General features: G+C 39.3%; 1 protein-coding gene and 1 non-coding gene across 6 annotated transcripts in view; both read left to right on the forward strand.

The window, feature by feature from the left end:
- MRTFB (myocardin related transcription factor B) overlaps nucleotides 1-10,308 on the forward strand; it is an 80,343-nt gene extending 70,035 nt beyond the window's left edge. For all 5 annotated transcript variants that reach the window (XM_030481469.1, XM_030481470.1, XM_030481466.1 and 2 more), the window contains 4 exons: nucleotides 793-951; nucleotides 1,233-1,370; nucleotides 2,900-2,960; nucleotides 4,861-10,308. In XM_030481469.1, coding sequence (XP_030337329.1) covers nucleotides 793-951; nucleotides 1,233-1,370; nucleotides 2,900-2,960; nucleotides 4,861-5,399 — 897 coding nt within the window. In that variant the 3' untranslated portion in view covers nucleotides 5,400-10,308. The remainder of the gene's footprint in view (nucleotides 1-792; nucleotides 952-1,232; nucleotides 1,371-2,899; nucleotides 2,961-4,860) is intronic.
- Nucleotides 10,309-15,618: 5,310 nt separating this feature from the next.
- On the forward strand, nucleotides 15,619-15,690 carry TRNAT-CGU. Its single transcript has one exon. It is a non-coding gene; the product is annotated as a tRNA-Thr (tRNA).
- Nucleotides 15,691-19,380: the final 3,690 nt, after the last annotated feature.

Genomic DNA, 19,380 nt, shown 5'->3' on the forward strand with positions numbered 1-19,380 from the left:
TTTAGATGGTACTCCACAAAGCTTATCATAGCTTTATCTCCATCCCTGATCTAAAATTTGTCACACCTTTGTCATAAAGGTATCTGGGAGCGATACTGGATTTAAAAGAACAGTCTTACGCACTCATACATTCATAGCTCCTCTTTCTCTCCCTTTAGCTTAAAAATATGAGAAGTAAGATACTGCTGGTGATCATTTGCAATGGCTGTATGGACTATCAGTTGAAGAAATAAAAAGCTTATATACCAGTAACCAAATTTATAGTTGATACCCAAGTTCATGACTTATATCTTTTGCCTCTCTCTCGCTACTCAGATATTTTTAGAGAAAATAAAGTAGAATTATATGGCACAAACCAAACCATTGTATCTTAAAGCAAGGACAAGTGTGGATACATATACTAGTTTTGTATCAGGTCAGAAATAAGTTAGTTTTATTGACTGTCCACTAGGTGGGGAAATCATGTAGCCTGTAATAAACTGTTCCATACTCTGCTGAATGTATTTGGGAAAAATTGTATTAGTGCACTTTCCTCATGCTTCCTGAAATTGCAGGGAAATATTTTTAGTTATCAGTGATGAATGAAACCATGTCACAGCACAGAGTTTCTTTCAAACAGTAACTGTTCTAGATCTACAAATTATTCCACCAGAGGGAAAAATCAGTACAAATAACATTCCCTTAGTAGGGAATTTAAACAAGCAGGTCTTAAAATTTATTAATGTCTTTTACCCAATGTTATTAATTAAAAAACCCAACACAACCTAAGACTGATGTATTAATCCTTTACAGGTTTTTCCACCTACCACATCAAATACAGTATTTTCCTATCAGACTGCACCAGTTACAACACCTTCACAATCTTTTATTAACGAGACATCAAACTCTAACATTCACACTGGTGGTAACCAGGTCCCCTCTGTGCAGAATGGACCTGCAACTCCTAATAAGGTAAGGTTAGCCCACTATGTTCCATAAAGTTCAGGTCTATATTATTGTTCTTACAGTACATACTGCAGCTCACTCAAAGAGGAAGAAAGCTTTGTAGATTTTAATAACGTATATGTGTATGTATGTGTGAGGAAAACTATTATTTTATCCCTCAGATTACCTATGCTATTGATATTTGTTAATAAGTAGATGGATACGACAATACAATCAGCTGTAGAACTTGATACAGCTTGAATTCACTAAAGCCTATTGTTTAGTCACTGTTTTGTTATTTCATGCAGCCTGGCTCTCCATCTCAAGCCCAGCCTTATATTGTTCAACAAACTCTCTTCAACAACACAGTATCCAAGACAAAAGATCCTCCTCGATATGAAGAGGCCATAAAACAGACCCGCAATATTCAGCCATCGCACCGTGAGGTGGTTATTTTTTCCTTTTAGTCTATTAAAAACATCTTTTTTTCTTTAGATTTATCACAGCCATTGCTTATTTTAGTACTTTCTTTGGTGTCAAGATTTTCTAACATACCCTGTTACTATTTTCATAACTGTGTTCAGCTACAGGACTCGTAGTAGAAACAACCCCGTTTCATGATTCTCTTTTATTAAAGCAATAGACAGATGTAAGTAACTCTTACAGTATTCAGCTGGCGATACACGCAATGGGATAATGCTGCTATGGCTAGTTAATAGCTAGCCTTCACCCAGCTTGTTTTAAGGATGTATGATACCCAAACTTCAGACTTAAAAGAGAGAAAGTAAATTCTTATCTTCCAAAGTGAGTAAACTTGAGGAGAATGTGTGTTTATACACATTTAGGCAGACATCATATACATGAGCATAGGTGCTTGCCTGAAAAGAATCTATATTTAGTGAGCTTGATGAATAATTCTACAGATTGCTTTGTCAGTTTACCACAATACCCTTTCATGCTGGAGGAATGTTGCAAACAAAACTAATGAGCATCCCTAACCTCACATGTTTCAGAACTATCCCAAAAGATAAGGCCTTGCAGTGACTTAGTATTAGTTGCTGGTTTCATGGTGGCAGACACTCAGACAGAAGCATGAGTTTCTAATGCCATTTCATATGTTCTTGGCATGTGAGAGGCATCCTCACAGTGCAGGCACACAGGTCTTCTATGACTGTGACTACCAGTTAGCCTCCCCACTGGCCTCTCTTCAGGAGCTAGATCTCGGGATGACAAATTACTTTCCATCTCCAGAGTATAACCTGTGTTTTAAAACACTGTTTTAGTTTTTGAGACCATCATAAAAGTCTCTATTTTTCCTGGACAGTTTTTGAAAGAATGGGTTTGTGGGGATTTTTTTAACTTTTGCTTAAGGTTCAGATATTCAGGAGATGGCTGTTTAAAACAAACAGATAAACAGTTGACGAAAACTTCCCCTCCCCATTAAAAAAGAAAAGAACATGAATCTACAGATTGGAAAAAAGATAAAAAAGGGGAAAAAAAACCCAAACCATACCTACAGTACCAAACACAAACAAGGCAACAACCAACAAAACCATACCTAACAAAATGCATCTTGCATGATGGCTATTTGCAGGCTATCTCTGAGAGAAAGCAGGTCAGGGTGCACCCCCCCAAAGCACTGTAGTTATTCCAGATACTTATCCTGGTACAAGACAGGGTTAGTAATTGTCCTTCTTAGCCCTAGTTTTCTGCACCTCTCGTCTAGGTTGCCTTTGTGAAATCTCTGTCTTGCTTTTCAGATTTTTTCCCTATTCCTTTGTACTGAAAACAACCACAGGGATTCACAAGTGTCTCTCCAAACTGTTTCTCTGTTTTCTAGATTGACAGTTTCATATGAAGAATTTTAGTCTTGATCATAGGTTAGTACTTATGTACTATTGAGAAGTGTTAGGCTCAATCACTTTAGGAATAAACACTACATGAAAAAGAATAACCCTTTTCTCATGCACTACAGATTTCCAGTGCGCACAGTCAGCAGATGGATGATCTTTTCGATATTCTCATCAAGAGCGGAGGTAAGCTAAGTGATATCTGTCTGATACAGAGATTTAAAACCTGAGAATAAAAATTCAGTACTGTACTCAAAGGAATGAAAGGAAAGAATTCTCCCAGGGAGAGGAGATAGAAGCTCTGCAAACTGGATGAAACTTGTATTTCTGAAAGTTTGCATTAATTATCTATTAAAGGAGACATTTACCAAAACACATACAGTCAAACTGCTGTGGAACTTCTCTGCTTATAAATTAGCCCAGGCAGACCTCTGTAATAATCCACCCAGCATTCAAACGATGAAACGAATGCCTTAGGTTACTACAGATGTATTTTATCAAAATTGAAAAAGTTGAGCAACTCCATATAACATATATTGAAATTATATAAAAAGCAGAATAAGGTAAGAGTTAAAGCAATGTTGATAGTAAAATTTCATTAAATATAACCACATATTATCAGCTCTTAAACGTCAAAGATACATTACCAGAAAGAGTATGTATGTATGAACTACATCAAGGCACTGACGAATAAAAACTTTCTATGTCAGTTAACTTAAGGGAGCTATCAGAAAGGAGATGAAATAACTGGAGTAACATACAAAGGTAGCTTTGCAGTAGAAGGAGGTGGCTTTCAGGCATAATTAGGCTTTGTAGACCAAGAAGCCGTTACAATACTGGGAAGTGTTCTGGTGCCAAGCAATTCAATTAACTTAATGTTTTGTACTACTGTCATATAGGGATCTTGACAGCCATGAATGCCAGGGCAGAAGTGACTGACTGATTGTGGGCTATTAGAAGATTTTAGCCATATTCTAAACATTGAAGTATTTTCTCTTTTTCAAAGCAAATTGCAAAGTCAGCTGAAGAAAACGGAATAGACAGTGACAGACTGAGATAAGTGACCTGTGCAGTGAACAACTCAAGCTAAATTGAAAAAGTGCTGGCAGTGCTTTTATTGAAATACTGCATGGGTAGTTTGAACTGGAACAGGGGACATAGGAAACATTGCTATGCTTGCTTCAATCTTCAAGCGTTATGTTACTAAACCTATTTGAAGGTTTGTGAAGTTGCAATAAAAAGGCAGCCGTTTCCCAATCATCTTAATGAAAAACAAAGTCAAGTATTCAGGGCTCTTGCACTTACATAAGTGAGTTCTACAATGAAAAATATTTAGTTTATTAATGCACTTCAAGAGTGTGATAGGGTCCATTTAGTAATGCTTTGCTTTCACTAAGTAATCCTTTTAATAGATGGTCTTACAGGTTTTAAGGATGTGTGTTTTGCTTGGAAAACTGGTGCAAAATACATTGTCAGGTGTACTTTTGCTGGCAGAAACATCACCTGTGTTAGAGGATTTATTTGAATGTTCTGGTCTACCTAATCTTACTTTTGGATTCCATTCATGTGTAAGAATTAATTGGAACTTATATTTTATTTCCTTTTATTGTTAATGCCACTATCTTACGTGGAACATCTTGACAGAAAGAGTAGGTTTAGATCCTAGATTTATCTCTTTGACTCTAATCATCAAGGTGGACAGAGTACTAAACAGGGATGGAACTGAAAATTGAAAATGTGTTGGTTCCATAATTATTCCAATTAGAACTATAAACATGAAGGAGGTAAAGCTAACATCTAGAAAATTGTTCCTTTTTTCATCAATATAAATATTCTGATTGGCTGAAGTATTACTGAAAGCAGAACTCTGGAACTTGTTTTAAAATACTTTGTTGTTCAGAGAGTACCTGACGTAGTCTTAGGTATGTAGGATTAGTATATCAGAACAGTAAAATGACTCCTGCTACATTAAGTTCACTGTGGATGCATCCCAAAGTGTGCAAAAAGGCAGTGGATGTTGTAAGCCTAAGGATATGTCATTATCTTTTCTGTATTCAATAGTGGGGTGGTTTTGGTTTTATTACAGAGATTACCCTTCCAATAAAGGAGGAACCATCTCCCATTTCTAAAATGAGACCAGTAACAGCCAACATCACCACAATGCCAGTGAACACAGTGATATCCCGCCCACCACCACAGATCCAAATGGCCCCTCCTCCTGTGTCCTTAGAACCAACCACCAGCTTGTCTATAAGTTTGGAAAACCAACTTGAAGCCCTCTTGGATGGAACTTTACCATCAGGTAATGAAATTCCTCAACTGGCAAGCAGTAATGAGGACAGAGAGTCATTTTCTTTAATTGAAGACCTCCAGAATGATCTACTTAATCACTCCAGCATTTTAGATCACTCTCATTCACCCATGGAAACGTCTGACCCACAGTTTACCAGTAATAATTCCTGCCTGTCTCTTGACCTTCCTGATACAAATTTGGACAATATGGAATGGCTAGACATCACAATGCCCAGCTCCTCGTCGGGACTCACTCCTCTCAGTTCTACTGCCCCCAGCGTGTTTTCCACTGACTTTCTAGATCCACAAGATCTGCAGTTGCACTGGGATTAAACTATAGCCAATGAGAACACAACCTGCAAGTCTCTTTACAGCAGAGGTCCATTATTACACCATTCTGATTGCAGTTAAGATAAATTAAGACAGTAATGTTTGGAAGAATAAATGCTTGAAGCTAATTCCGTATTGATTTTCAAGTTTACAACAGTGAATTACTTTATGCTCCTAGCAGTAATGAAAATGAGGGCCCTCTGAAAGCTGTATTTCATAATTCAAGAAAAGATGATTGTACTTACTGATTAAAAGTACCCCAAGGTAAAATGCATCACAAATATTTAAGAAAGAAGTTATGTCTTTGACTTTGTAATGCTTAAATCAAAAACACAACATGGCTAAACTTAGAGAAGAAAAAGAGATTTCAGCCAACTGTATTGACACAGTGAGCAAATGTTTGGGGGAGGGGGAGGTATCACTGCACTTCATTGTTCCTGTGGATAGCCTGAGCCAGGTTCAAAATGAATTGTGAGGGCAAAGGCAAGTAGAAGCACTGGCTGGTTCAGTGAAATTTCATATATCTAGTCTCTTAATTTGTTCAAGTTGTTTTTATATTTTGGTTTTGTGGTTTTTAAAACTCTTCCCCTATTCTTTAATCATGAGGGAAGAATTTAACTGCATCCAAAGGGATATTAAGTGTAACTGCAAGAAATCCACTGTAGCTACGCCAGGTAATATTGAGAACACTGAATTTTCTATAGCAATGCTCTGGATTTAATAACTAGGTTTTAATCTGTATATCAGACAGTTATTTGTATACTCTTCTAACTTTGTATAGCTTATTTTTGCGAACAGAGGGGAACAGTGGTCTTCAAACAAGAGATTACTGTAATGGAAATAATAAATATCCTAATTTACTGTGTGCTTGAGGATATTTTTTAGATCGTTGAATCCAGTATCTCGGCATATTAGAACAGTTTGAGGAAGTAGAAAAGTTCATTTCATGCTGTTGTGCATGATGATCCTGCAAGCATCTATGCAAGAATAGTCCCAGTGCCCTCAATAAAAGATGTTTGTAGGATCAGACTGAGTTGCAGAGACAGTACTGACAGGACAGCCATCATTTCTTATTGAATACTTTATCTATTGAACAGCTTTGTCTACCACTACATAACATCAGGGAAGCTAAACAGAGAAGCTGTTCAGTGAGAATCCTAAATAGCAGTATCAGGATGTACTGTTTCATGATAAGGCATATTTCATACCTGAAATAGATAATTGCAAAAATTAAGCTCTTACCTCACAGCACATGGAAATACTATTTTTTTTAAGCCCTTGGTAATTTTTTTCAGAGTCTATTATGAAAGCAGATGGAAATAAAAAAAAAAACACCAAAAAATGCAAACGGAAGTAAGATACTTTGATGTTCTATGTTTGTCTCTCAGGTGATAGCTGTCAAATGTTGCCATAGATGATGTAGGCGGATAATCAGACATAAAATTGGAATTATTTCCTACTAGCAAATTCCTAAATTAAGATAAACTCCCCTATTTCGTGAACAGTGGAAACGTGTTAGTGTTTTCTAGTCTGAAAATGAGCTCATTGCAGAATTCCGTCCTCACCACTATCTTTCAAAAATCAAACTTTGTAGGAACTAATGAAAAAAAATGCCCTGAAGCTTTTGGTTACTTCTTAGAGTAACGATATGTGTCAAAGAAATAATGAGAACAGAAAGTAGCTGTTAACTATTTAGCAACGTCTATCACATTTTAAAAAAAAAGAAAACCACCACGGTGTCATGGTAACATGAAACAAAATACTTTTGTCAGAAAGTGCGGTGGAATTAACTGCAAATTTATGTCTCCAGAGGCACAATGCAGTCTGCTTTACTAATATTACACAATTCCGTTGGCTTCAGATAAAATAGTGGATTATATCATTGGTTTAGGGTTTAAACTGGCATCATATATTTGCGTCATATCCAGCTACCAGCACTTTAAATCATTATGTATCGTCAATAGTTTTACAGGCCAGGATTTACTTTAATCTGAAACTAAGTACATAAAAACAATCTGGAGATTTTCACAACAAAAGATGAAGCCGAAAGACATCCTTCCTTAGTGCTTCTTGCTGTGCCTACAGTACTTGAGTACAATATTACACATGGACTGTCTGCCTTAAAATTTGACGGTATAGGACTCTCCAGTAACGCTGAACAAATACATTCAACTTTTTGCATTCCTTTTCATCATATGACCTTTGGAGCTAATACTCTGAGATACTAAGTGCCCTCAGCTGTTAAGAGAATAAGAATTAAAGACTCTTGGTCTGATAGGAACAACTTTGAATGAAATTTAGTGTTCTGCAGTACTGTCAATTTATTACGTGTAATACACCAGACATCATACCACATATGTGGTTAGAGTTACCCCTTTTTGACCCTGCCTTCTGATTAAGAGGCAAGTAAATTAATTTTTAGAGGACAGATAAACCTAGAGCAACTGTACTGTCATTTTGATGTGCGTGTAAATAGAGCTTAAAACTGGCAGTCATCTTGCTACAAAACTATCCTTATTGGCAGTGTAGAATGTTAACTAATCCATAGGAATCTGTGTGCAGAAATATACCCAGACAGTTGAGATGTGTTGTTACCAGTACATCATAGCTTTCTACTCTAAGAGTCTATTTGCAAAAAATAAAAAATAAAAATTAAAAAAAAATAAGGGATCATTTTAGTTTTTGAAGTACAAATACTCTAGTGTAGGGAATGTGTGATTACTTTTTTGTACATTTCAGAATTGTGTATTAAACCTTATATATGATGGTTTGCTTTAGACTTTGTTCTGAAATGTGTATTTGCCATAGTTATAATGCCTGTTATGGCAGAAATAGGTTTGCTTAAGACTTCTGTGTGTGCATGTTTTACATGACAATTTTTGTCACACAAATACAATACATCTTTAGAAATTTAATCATGACCGTGCAGTTCGACTGTGCAGACCTGAATACTTCTCATTAAGAGAACAGTTGCAAAGGAATGCACTGGCACTAAATTCGCCATGTAATGGCTGCAGTATCCTAAAATGGAACATATCCCATCAAATGTGTTGTTAGTAGATCCTTCAAAGTAATTAGGAATGCCATTTTATCAGTGTGAAAATCAAAAGTTGGCGTTTACACTTCTAGACATTGAGAGAGCTGAGACGTGTTTTGCAAGGCTAATGTTAAGGCAGGAGGAGCGACATCCTGCATTTAATACAGCAGTGGTATTGGTTATGTACTTTTTGTGCCATTCAGCATTAGTTAAGGCAAGTAAGTTTACAGGCAAAAATTTTTTTAACATTACAAATAGAAATCATTGTCATAAATATAGCAGTTCTCTCTCAGAATAAAATGAATTTATGGCAGTTGTTCACTACAGAAATTTAGAGTCTAATCCAGCAATGTGGGCTTGCAGAATCAGACCTTTAAAAAGTTGAGGCGACAGCTTGCCACAGCTTTTAGAAATAGTCACTACTGAAATTTCTTTCCAAGGTACTTCTAAATTCACCACAAGGAGTTATGTTCAAGGAAGCGGGTGATCAACATGGAAGTTTCAATGTTAAACTTTGATGTTACATATCTCAAACATTCAGATGCCTGAAAAGCACAGGCACCGTAGTTGGAAACCAGGCACAAGCTGCTGAACTGTTTTCAAGGCAGAGAAAATGCAATCACAGAATACATGTAACTGGAAGGGCATTATGGAATCAAACTCAGTACAGCTCACCGATGTAAACTATTGTTATTTGGATGGCATCTTCAGTGTATCATAAACTTAAAGCAAATCCTATTAAAACTGGAAAAAAATTTCTTCCATTTATCTCTAGTTAATGTTCTGTTGAAACTTTATATCTTGGTCTATTAAGTCGCCTTTTGATGACTTCTAGACCATACAACAGCTGGTTTTTAACACGAGATATGTGGAATGGAGTTGCATATAGTATACACATAGCCAATAAAGAACATCCATAAAACCTGAAGTAATCTCAAATATTCCTTTTATACCAGTTTGCTAGGAATAAATAAAAAGTGCAAAAAAGAGACACCTACATCATTCTGTAGTGTCCACACTGACTAAAGACTTTTAAGTTAAAATGCGTATTTTTAGAAATCTAGCCAAAAAGCCATTCTAGCTATGAGAGAAAATTCTCAATAAAAAGCAGGGAATGGTTAATAACTATATAATCACACTATTTTTATAAAAAATACAGCTCAGATATTCAAAAGACAGCCTAAAATAAATTATAATAATATAAAAATTTAAATAGGAACCAAAGTATTGCCATTTATATTGCCAAAGGAGGCACTTTGTATTTTGAAGCATAGGAAATTAAATCCCCAGAAGTATTATCCATACTTTTTTTAAAATTAAGGATGTAGATATTTTGAAAGCTGGTTTTGATGTTTAACAGTACAGATTTGTTTTTGTTGTTTGAGAAATTTGTATTAAGTACTAGCACAGGCTTTTTTCCAGATAGGATTTTTCTTCACAGTACTGCTTGCAGTAGAAATAATGCTAACCCTAGTAGGTGTTTCTCTTCTTATTTTCATAGTCATAATTATGTCTTAGCATCTCATTTTGTGGAAAGAAGAAGATAGACACCTGTCTCTAGGGCCCTCTTCATTTAAGCACTACTTTACTAAATGCAAATTATGGCAATCAGGGCATCAGTTTATGTATTGCCTTTCTATAAGAAACCGTGATGCCTTTGTATTTGCTGTTTGCACCCCTAAAATCAATTCCATTATGTTTGAATGCCATATGTTTTGCACATTGTACTGTATATATGTAATGCATACTGTATTTTTATATGTGTACTACATTTATCAAATATTTTGTACATAGTGGCAATATTGTAGCTACTGAGGAAATGTTTGATATTTCAGCATTTTTGCTAAGTGTCTCAAATAAAAAAGGAAAACTGTGTTCATTTGTCCATGCTTACTACTTAAAATGAAAAATATCTTTAATAATAATCACAAAATCACTTTAATCACAAAAATCATGACATCTGGCCTATGTTCTAAGTTCATTTCTCACAAAAAAATAAGCATGAAATCTGCACTTACACGAACCACAAAAGATTGATGGTTTATCTTCAAAATCAGCCAAAATTTGTAGGAATAGACTTCCTGTACTCTCACAGTTTAGGTTCGGACTTTATTTTTTTTTAAGCAATACTATTACATTAATTCCTTTCCTCTGTTCTGTTATTTTCTCAAGAGCAGGTAGGCTAAGAACCCAGACTTTTCAGTGCTTTTGTCACTGTAAAAAAATGCAATAGAATAATTTACATAACACAGGTAAAATACAGGTGTGATACTCTTCAATAGATTTTAAATGAAGCGGCTTCATAAAAATTAAAACAATTGCAATCTATTACCTTTTTATATAGCTCATAAGCCATACAGCCCTTATTTTGTAGTTTGTCACTGTATCTTTTGTATGATGTGCAGCTGCTGGGGCTCACCGCCAAACACAAGCACAAAACTAAGAAGCTCTGACACTGCAACTCCAGAGACATGTTAAGCAATTTTGGACATTCCCTGCTCTTTTTCACAGGGGGAAAAACACCTTATCTAAGAAGTCTTCTAAAGTCTTAACACAGAAGAGGACTTAAAGTTACATAGTGCATGCAGTGATGGTGTATGACTGCAAAGGGGTACTAAAGAGACCATTGAACAAGCACTAGTTTAAACCCATCCCCATGAAAAGAAAAATTGATCAAAACTCGAGATGCTGTGGTAAGACTTGGTAAAATATAACATGATTCTAGTACGTACTTTGTTAACAACAGAGTCAAATCTCTAGCAAAATTCTCTCAGGATAATCTCTTGGATTAGTCTACAGTGTTTTCTGGTAGAGAGGGGAACAAACGGCAACACTGAAGTAATGTATAAAAGCAGCCACAAGAGAGATGGAGGGGAGGAGGGGAGTCTAACAATGTTCTGGCTCAGTGCTGGGGTGAAAAGGAAGAAGGAAAAACCTAGAGTTTCTTCCTCGCTCCAAGTGAGATTTTCTCAGGGACGACATTTGAAATACAGACTGAATGGGGCATGCCAGAGAGGTGCACGATCATGTTGTGAACCTCTCGTGTCAGTGTCCTGGAGGAGACTGGTGGAACAGGCCACATAGATACAGCTTTGAAGAGGCAAAGCCTTCTAAATCAGGCAAGCTTCTGAACATTCCCCAGGTAGTTTAACCTCATTTGTGAGTCAAATGCAACATTTTGTTCACTTATGCAAATGAACTTCTAAGGCTTCTCAGAGTGACGTCAAAACTAATTAAGTATCAGTGCAGATTACTGGCTGTATTTCACCTTCTAATACAGACTTCTGCTCCTCATTGAGTTATACTGTCACAAGCAGAAATAATCCCCAAGTTGATATGGGCATTCTTATCAGCTACAAAATACTGTGATTCTGTTTTATACTGTGTTAAATTGAAGACTAGTACTGTAAAGCAAATAGTGTTTGTACCACATTTTTCTAGAGGCTACCTGTAATTCCCTAACAATAAAAAAGAATTTGTAAATAAACCCCAAGTAAGTACAAAGAATAAGGCTATTCTGTGAGAAAATAAGGGATATTTCAGAACTATAGTAAGGCAAAGAAAGGATCAGAAAATTATTTCTGGTGTAGAAAAGACTGCACCCATTTTCATTCATGACTTTCCCAAACTCTTCTAAGGCTTTCAAAATGTGCTAGATTTTGGCATTTTGCATCTGCATTTTGTATTCTGCTCAGCTTGTGTTCTAGAACATCACTGTGCATTTCTTCAGAATGAGCTATGAGCTGATCAATATGCACAAGCTGATTTTCATGGTGAAGCTGCTTCATTTCAATATTTACTATGATACTTCCTCTTGCGGAGGCAGTCCCTACATTAGATCATCCACCCTTTCCTTATTAAAGTCTGTTCTATGCTGATGACATCAGAACGCAGGCAAATACCCATAAAACTGAAAAAATAAAACCTATTAATACGCCCAGTAAATTGCATAAAATACATATTTATGAACATAACCATTCTAAAAGTTTGTAGGCTATATATCCCACCAATCTCCTTTCACCTATCACACACCAAACACAAATACTGCAAAGCAAGTGCAGCACTTTTTGACCACACATTTGTGCATTACAAAATTTATAGTTAGGATATATCAGAGCTAAAGCACTTGGTTTGGTGCCAGCTGGCAATCTGGGGTTTTGATTGTTTTACAAAGACCAAGAAGTATATAAACACATAACCCTCCCTCCCAAACTGTGTTCATATTAGTATTATGGTGTAACCCCCAAGCCAAGAAGGATTGGTGAAGCTTGAGATTATGCTGAATGAACTTCTTCCACAAGCTAAGCCCTGGTTTTCAGTAAAACCTGACTATATTACACCATGTTCTACAAATGGCCATCACCACATTCGTATTTGAACAATATTAAATGCTATATACTCCTGCCTATTAACTTCTCATGTATTATACAAATGTTGCTAGAGTGACATACTAGCATATTTGTATTGTCTTAAGTCAGAGACGTCACACAGATTTCCCCACAACCCTACCAAGACCTTCCTAAAAGAGAAGTTACAAATTAGAGGAGCATCTGAGATGTAACAGCTGGGGCTTGGTTTGTTTTTGTTTTGTTTTCCTTTGAGTGTTTATCCGTAAATTTATAGAGTAAGAAATATTCCCCTTCATGTAAAAAATTACCTGAAGGTGAGTCTCCAGTCTTCTCTGCAGAAAAAGGACTGCAGGGCCACTCTATGGTAACACTAGAGTTACCAGGATTCATTCCCGAATCCCCCCAAGACAACTCTTTCATAAAGCTAGGACAAAGCCTAAGCTCAAGTAACTGATAATTGAGGAGCACTCCAGCTACCCCATAGTAAGTCTTTATAAACTCAGTTACACAAATTCTGCATGAATGTGAATGTTGCCCTTCTATATCCTCAAAAGAGTCAGGGAAATTTGTAACAAGGCTTAGTTTTGTATATTAAAACAGACATCAAAACTCTCTCCTAAAGCAACACCTTCATCTCATAGTGAGGCTTATGGAAGGAGGGAAAAAAACTGGTGATTATTTTTTTCCTTCCAGCACAATCTCTGACATTATCTTTTCAGCACTGGAATCTTCTAAAGACTTTCCTTTAGGAAATTCATGTGGTGTTCTAAAGATTTTGTCAGAAGAGAACAGTGCATAAGGAGGATTCAGCATAAAGGACTTTCGCGCAGAGCTCAAACAAGGGTAATGACCAGCATAGAAGACATTCCCAAACAAATGTATCCAGGCATCAGAAGACACCACAGGCAATTACACGCTTTAAATCAAACTTACATTTTTAGTTATAAAAACTACTGTTTTGATAAACCAGCTCACCATTAAACAGCTCCTTATTCCAGACACATTAACGTAGCGGGGCTCAGAGAGTAGACAACCATTTTTAATCCAATTCTGATGCCAACCAAATACATTTATTAAAAATAGAGTCTATTTGAAGTGATACAACTCCTATGAATACCACATATAAGTCAAATAGTTCCTCTGCTTCCTCCCAGCACAAAATCACTTCTCAGCTCACGAAGATACCAAAGCATGAATAAAACAAATGCAGACATGAGCTGCACAGGAACTGTGATGAGAAGTTACAACTGGCAAGTATGGCACATAAAAGAGCATATTTTGTAATAAGCTACCAGGCCAGAAGTGGAAGAACATCAGTCAAAACCACTTTATTAAAATCTAACTCCTTCCTGCTGCCTGCTGGGTCACAGTAACTCCCTCTTCTTCAGTGATCTAAGAGAACTGGCCCTCCGAGGTCACCCTTCATAAAAGCCACGGATGTGAGAGCTGACGGAGGCAGTTTCCACTCCTACACATCACCACAATTGTGAAGTGCTGCACTGACTGCAGTGATCAAGATAAGAGCAGAACTCAGCAGCACTATTGTGGCTTTCCAGAGCCCAGATGTGGGTATGTCCTCTGGAGCTAGAGATGAGCAACACTAGCAGATAAACTCCAGCAACTGTTCCAGAAGGACAGAGCATCAGTAACACCTGTAAGGGCTGGACAACCAGAACAAGTTGCCTTTGGGGCAACTATCCCACGGTAGCAGCAAACACACTTCACATGGGCTGACCACCCACTGAGGTAATTTAAGTCAGGAACCTTTCATTGTAGGAGATGTGAGTTCAGACGGGCACAGAGTTAGCCCAGTGAAGCTGGGAAATGGCAACTGTTAAAAACCTAACATTTGTCCATTCAGCCAAGCCATCAGGTGTGAGTTTTCCTGATGACGATTCAAAGAACATCCCAAAATGATACGGACAGATCACTCTCCTAACACACCTGCATTGTCGCGCCACCAGATTAGTAGCTAATCTCACCCTTTCCAAAGGTACCTGTCAACATGTCCACATGCTGATTCCACCAAAAAAAGACAAGTGACCATAGCTGGGATCAGCTCCCCAAAAGCCAGTAAACAAAATTCCTGTCATACAGGAAGGTGGAATATAATTTGGGTGTCCAGCAAAAGCTTCACAAAGAGTTTAAAGGGATCTCCACAATGAACAGTAGATGAAAACTAAAAGCTTTGTTTTCAGGTCACACTTGTAAATATGCATGAGACCAAATCTAGAAAAACATGTATTTTAGTATCTTCTCTGCATTTCACAACATGAAACTTTATACGGACAAGTAGTGGGCACTTATCAAGTTTAATTTAATATTTGCCATTTAATTTTCCCACCGTTTTGCATTTCCGTTTCTTTTCTTGAAGAAGGAAAGTTTTAGCACCGCTTCCCCCCGCGCACCCTAAGCTGTTCCTGCTGGTCTGAAAGAGGACCGCATATTCCAACACACTTAATGATCTAACGGCCGGAGTGCCACTGTTTGGTAACAAAACTCCCGCCGCTGCACCGCTGCCCGCCCCGGTCAGCGGCGGCCCCTCAGACCTGCCCTCAGCCGGGAGAACGCGCCGCAGCCCCGGGGAGCGGGACTGCCCCGGCCCGGCCCCTCAGCGGGCACCGCGCGCGACCCCTCCGCCTGAGGTAAAACCGCGCGCCCCCCCGCCGCGGGTCCCGACGCCCGGCAGGTGCCGGCGCACGCGCAGGCGCAGGCGGCGGGCCGCGGGGGCGTGGCGCGGAGCGGAGGCGGCCCGCCCCCTGCTGCCGCGCGATTGGCGAGGGCGGATGGGAGTGGCGCCAGCGATAGAAGAGCGTCCGGAGAAGCCGTTAACGCAGGCGCGGTGGCCAAGTGGTAAGGCGTCGGTCTCGTAAACCGAAGATCACGGGTTCGAACCCCGTCCGTGCCTTAGTTGGCCCGCGCGGGCGGGTCCTTTCTAACCTTTTTAGGGAAAGGCGGCGTGGCCGCTGCGGTGGGATCCCAGCGCTTCAGCCCCGCACCGCCACGGTGCCCGTCAGGGCCGTGGGCGAGCACCCAGAAGCGGCCACCGCCCCCCGGCCGGGCGGAGTGGACCGCACGGCGCTTCGCTGCAGCACCCGCACCGCTGCGGCAGGGGGCGGTGCCGCGCCTGCCCTGCCTCGCTGCCTCCTGCACTCCCTCCGGTCACAGCCGCACCGCACCGCGTGACGACGGCTCCATTCGCATCTGCGACACCACCAATGTTTTTCTTCAGACCGGCTTCCTCGGGGGTTAAGCCTGTACTCGAGAGACCCTAGAGCTCACCTTGAAGAAGCAGAAGATGGTTTCATACGTGCAAGGAAAAGATGTGTACCGAAGCCAAGTGGAAGCCCTGTCATGCTCATTCCCTACATGGTGGCCCCAAAGCACATGCTGGCACTCACCACGACACAGGTTTGACCTTGTGAGGAACATGTGGAGCCTCTGCACGCTCTTGTTTGAAGAGATCTTCTCCACAGGTTGATCATCCAGGTTCCTGGGGCTTTTCATTGTGAATACAGTTTTGTCTTCTGGTGGAAACGTGAGGTTTCTTCATCTCACTTAACCACTTAGAAGGATTATTTGCAATCTGGTTAGTGTTCACATTTCCTATTTTTTTAAGCAGGAAAACTCCCTGTGACATGGGAAACAGCCATGGCAAGGGCAGGTTGGTTCCGTCAACTGGTACTATGCAGTGCTCACCCACCACTGAGGACACGCAGACCCTGGACACTGGGACACCGGGACACCGGGACACCGGGACACCGCAGCTGGGCTCGAGCACACGAACGGGACCAACCACAGCCCTGCACACAGATAAGGGCTGACAGCACTTAAAACCATGCTAACGATGGCAAGAAGAGCAGCACTATATGTTAATAACAGCACTACAAATGGAAGGAAACCTCTATTGATTCATGTTTGATATTTGCTTACCATCTGGAATTTCACTGACCTTTTGTTAGCCCCCAGTCAGTTTTGTTTTCTTCCTGACAAATTTTCTTCTCATATTCTGCACCGCTGTTGTCTAGAATCAAAATTGTACAATTGTAGTAGGAACAAAAATAACTGTCATTAACCACTTACACCAGATTTTGTAAAACTTTTTAACATAATATACATACATTGTGTTGGTAGGTCAAAATCATCATTCAAGTTGTAAATTGATTTAAAGAAGGGCTGTAACCATTTATTCTACATAAGGCGCTCTTTTCTTATAATGAAGATTATATAACAATTTATAATGATATATAATGAAGACATATAATGATTTAACATTATGAAGATTATGTGACTGCATTAAATACATGTAATTCAAATCTCTATTTTTTGCGCTTAGTTTATCGTGAATATTCACAAGTCTCCAGAATCACTCGTTAGTAAATTTGGCATAAATTTGATGAAGCATCAGCAGAGAGGAAATGGGAGTGCTTACCTTCCAGCTCAGTTTTGAACTTGAAATTTCTAGTATGAAGCCCGTGACCACACTGCCCAACCTCCCTGGAAAGAAATGTAAATTATTTATTTTGAGCTGTGACAGTTTCACCACAGAGCACATACAAAACTGGTTTTTGTTGTCCTAGATATTTTCACTCATGTACATGAAGGACAGTGAGGAACAGCTACGTCCCTGAAGCTGCTTTCATAAGACAACTTTCAAAACTAAACACAAAAACCCAAGTCAAGGACAAACCGTGTTTCTGATAAGTACCTTCTGTTACTACAACCTCAGGGTTACACCCGGTGAGGAGCCACGTTGCCTGTGGTGAGTGATGCTTTCAGAAAGTCTTGTTTGTTTTGTAGAAATACATTTATAAGCCTGAGCCAGGTACGCACCAGAGCTACGGCTGCGTCTCCCCCACACAACAACAGCTTGAGGCCTGTGAGTCCCTGTTACATGGCACACACACACAGATCAGATGGTGCAGACCCTGGTTTTCCATAGTTTGCAGACAGAACTCAACATTTTGCTAAATAACATTGCTCAATTATTAGCATAATAATAATGTTGCTAAGTAACATTTTAAGATGTCTTATGGTTATTTACTTTAAATTAATTTTGTAATTAGAACACTGTTTATGAAATCACAGCCTAAGAGAAACTAGTGCAGGCCACAGATTGGTAACTCCAGCAGCAGTTAAGATGTAGAAATAATTAACATACCACACAGGTTTACTGCCATGACATATATCCATTTATATGACATTAAACTTTTTTGAAAGTGTTAATATATTTGCCTTCAGCTTCCTACTTTCTAGACAACACAATACCCAAATTTTAAGCTCTTTTCTTTTAGGTCTTGTTTCCACACCCTTAATGACACCTCTCGTCACTCCTGCTACAATCCCCCAGATCCTCTCCAGTTGCTGCATATTCTTCTTGAAATGAAGACCCGAAGTGGACACCCTAGTGCTGCTTACTGACACTGAGCAGAGCATTTCTGCACATCACAACTCACAGAAGGACACCGTGAGCGATAAAGTGGGAACCTGGATTATGAGCCTGAGCTGCCATAGTGAGAGTGCCCCAAGAAGCTGCATGGCTGGCATCACACCCCATGACATTGAGCACAAACCATCCCAACTGGCACACATGGCCCTGTCCCCAAACTGGACCCTGTGATGGGAAGTTTAAGCTTGAAACTTCCTCTCTGTCCCCCAGCCCCGGAGCACCCCATGTCACCCAGCACCCTGGGCACAGCACAGCAGGTGCCTCACAGCAAGTGGTTAAAACAGCAGCCAGAGTCTGATGGGGCTGAATCCCAGGGCAGAACCTGCAGCAGGGAGTCATGCAAAATGAGTCCTCTCCCTAATCCAGCTCCTAGTATCCATCATTGCATCATTTTGTAGAAATGGTTTACAAATCCCTCACACTGTGCAGACTGACTGGTGAAAGTAGAAGGTGAAGCAAATTTAATTTCATTTCATCATTTCTGTCATTACAACAGAGCCTCTTGCTGCCTTTTTTGAGTTAACTGGGTTTTACATGTGACAACCAGTATGACCAACAGAGGACAGCACATCCATTTCTTTTAATGATCAAAAGAACCTGCACTTGAAGCTGCCATTCACTTTTTCACTCAGGAAATGAGAGTGACAAGGCAGAGTCGCGCCGTGCGCCATAAGTAAGCCAGCCAGCTTAAAAAGGCCTTTTTGCAATTAACTAGAGCTGTTTTGAATTCCAAGAGATTACTTACAATAAATCTACTTCTGACCAGGCATTGCTGGTGACGAAACACTGGGTGCAACTCTCTGGAAGCCCAGTCTGTGCTGGGAAGCAATTGTTTACTGAACAGTTAAAACATCCTTAGGAGGTCAAAACACACTTGCGATTGGTAGGTGAACTCTGCTAATTCCCCTTCAAAACTGCAGACAGACAGACAAGGTGTCTATAACTAAGGTTTGATTAAATGGGAGTGTTTATCAAAAACTGAAGCGAAGCCGGACTCCAGTGGTTTTACTGCGTTTAATTTGGAGGCAGAGAAGACTCTGCAAGTCATAATGAAATTCAAAGAATAAACCCAAGGATTTCATGCGGCTGAGGGGAATTTCATTATGGAAATTCAATTAACCCGCAAGAGTTGCACACATTGAAATCTAT

This window comes from Strigops habroptila, chromosome 4 (genome assembly GCF_004027225.2).
Source record: "Strigops habroptila isolate Jane chromosome 4, bStrHab1.2.pri, whole genome shotgun sequence".
Taxonomy (NCBI): Eukaryota; Metazoa; Chordata; class Aves; order Psittaciformes; family Psittacidae; genus Strigops; species Strigops habroptila.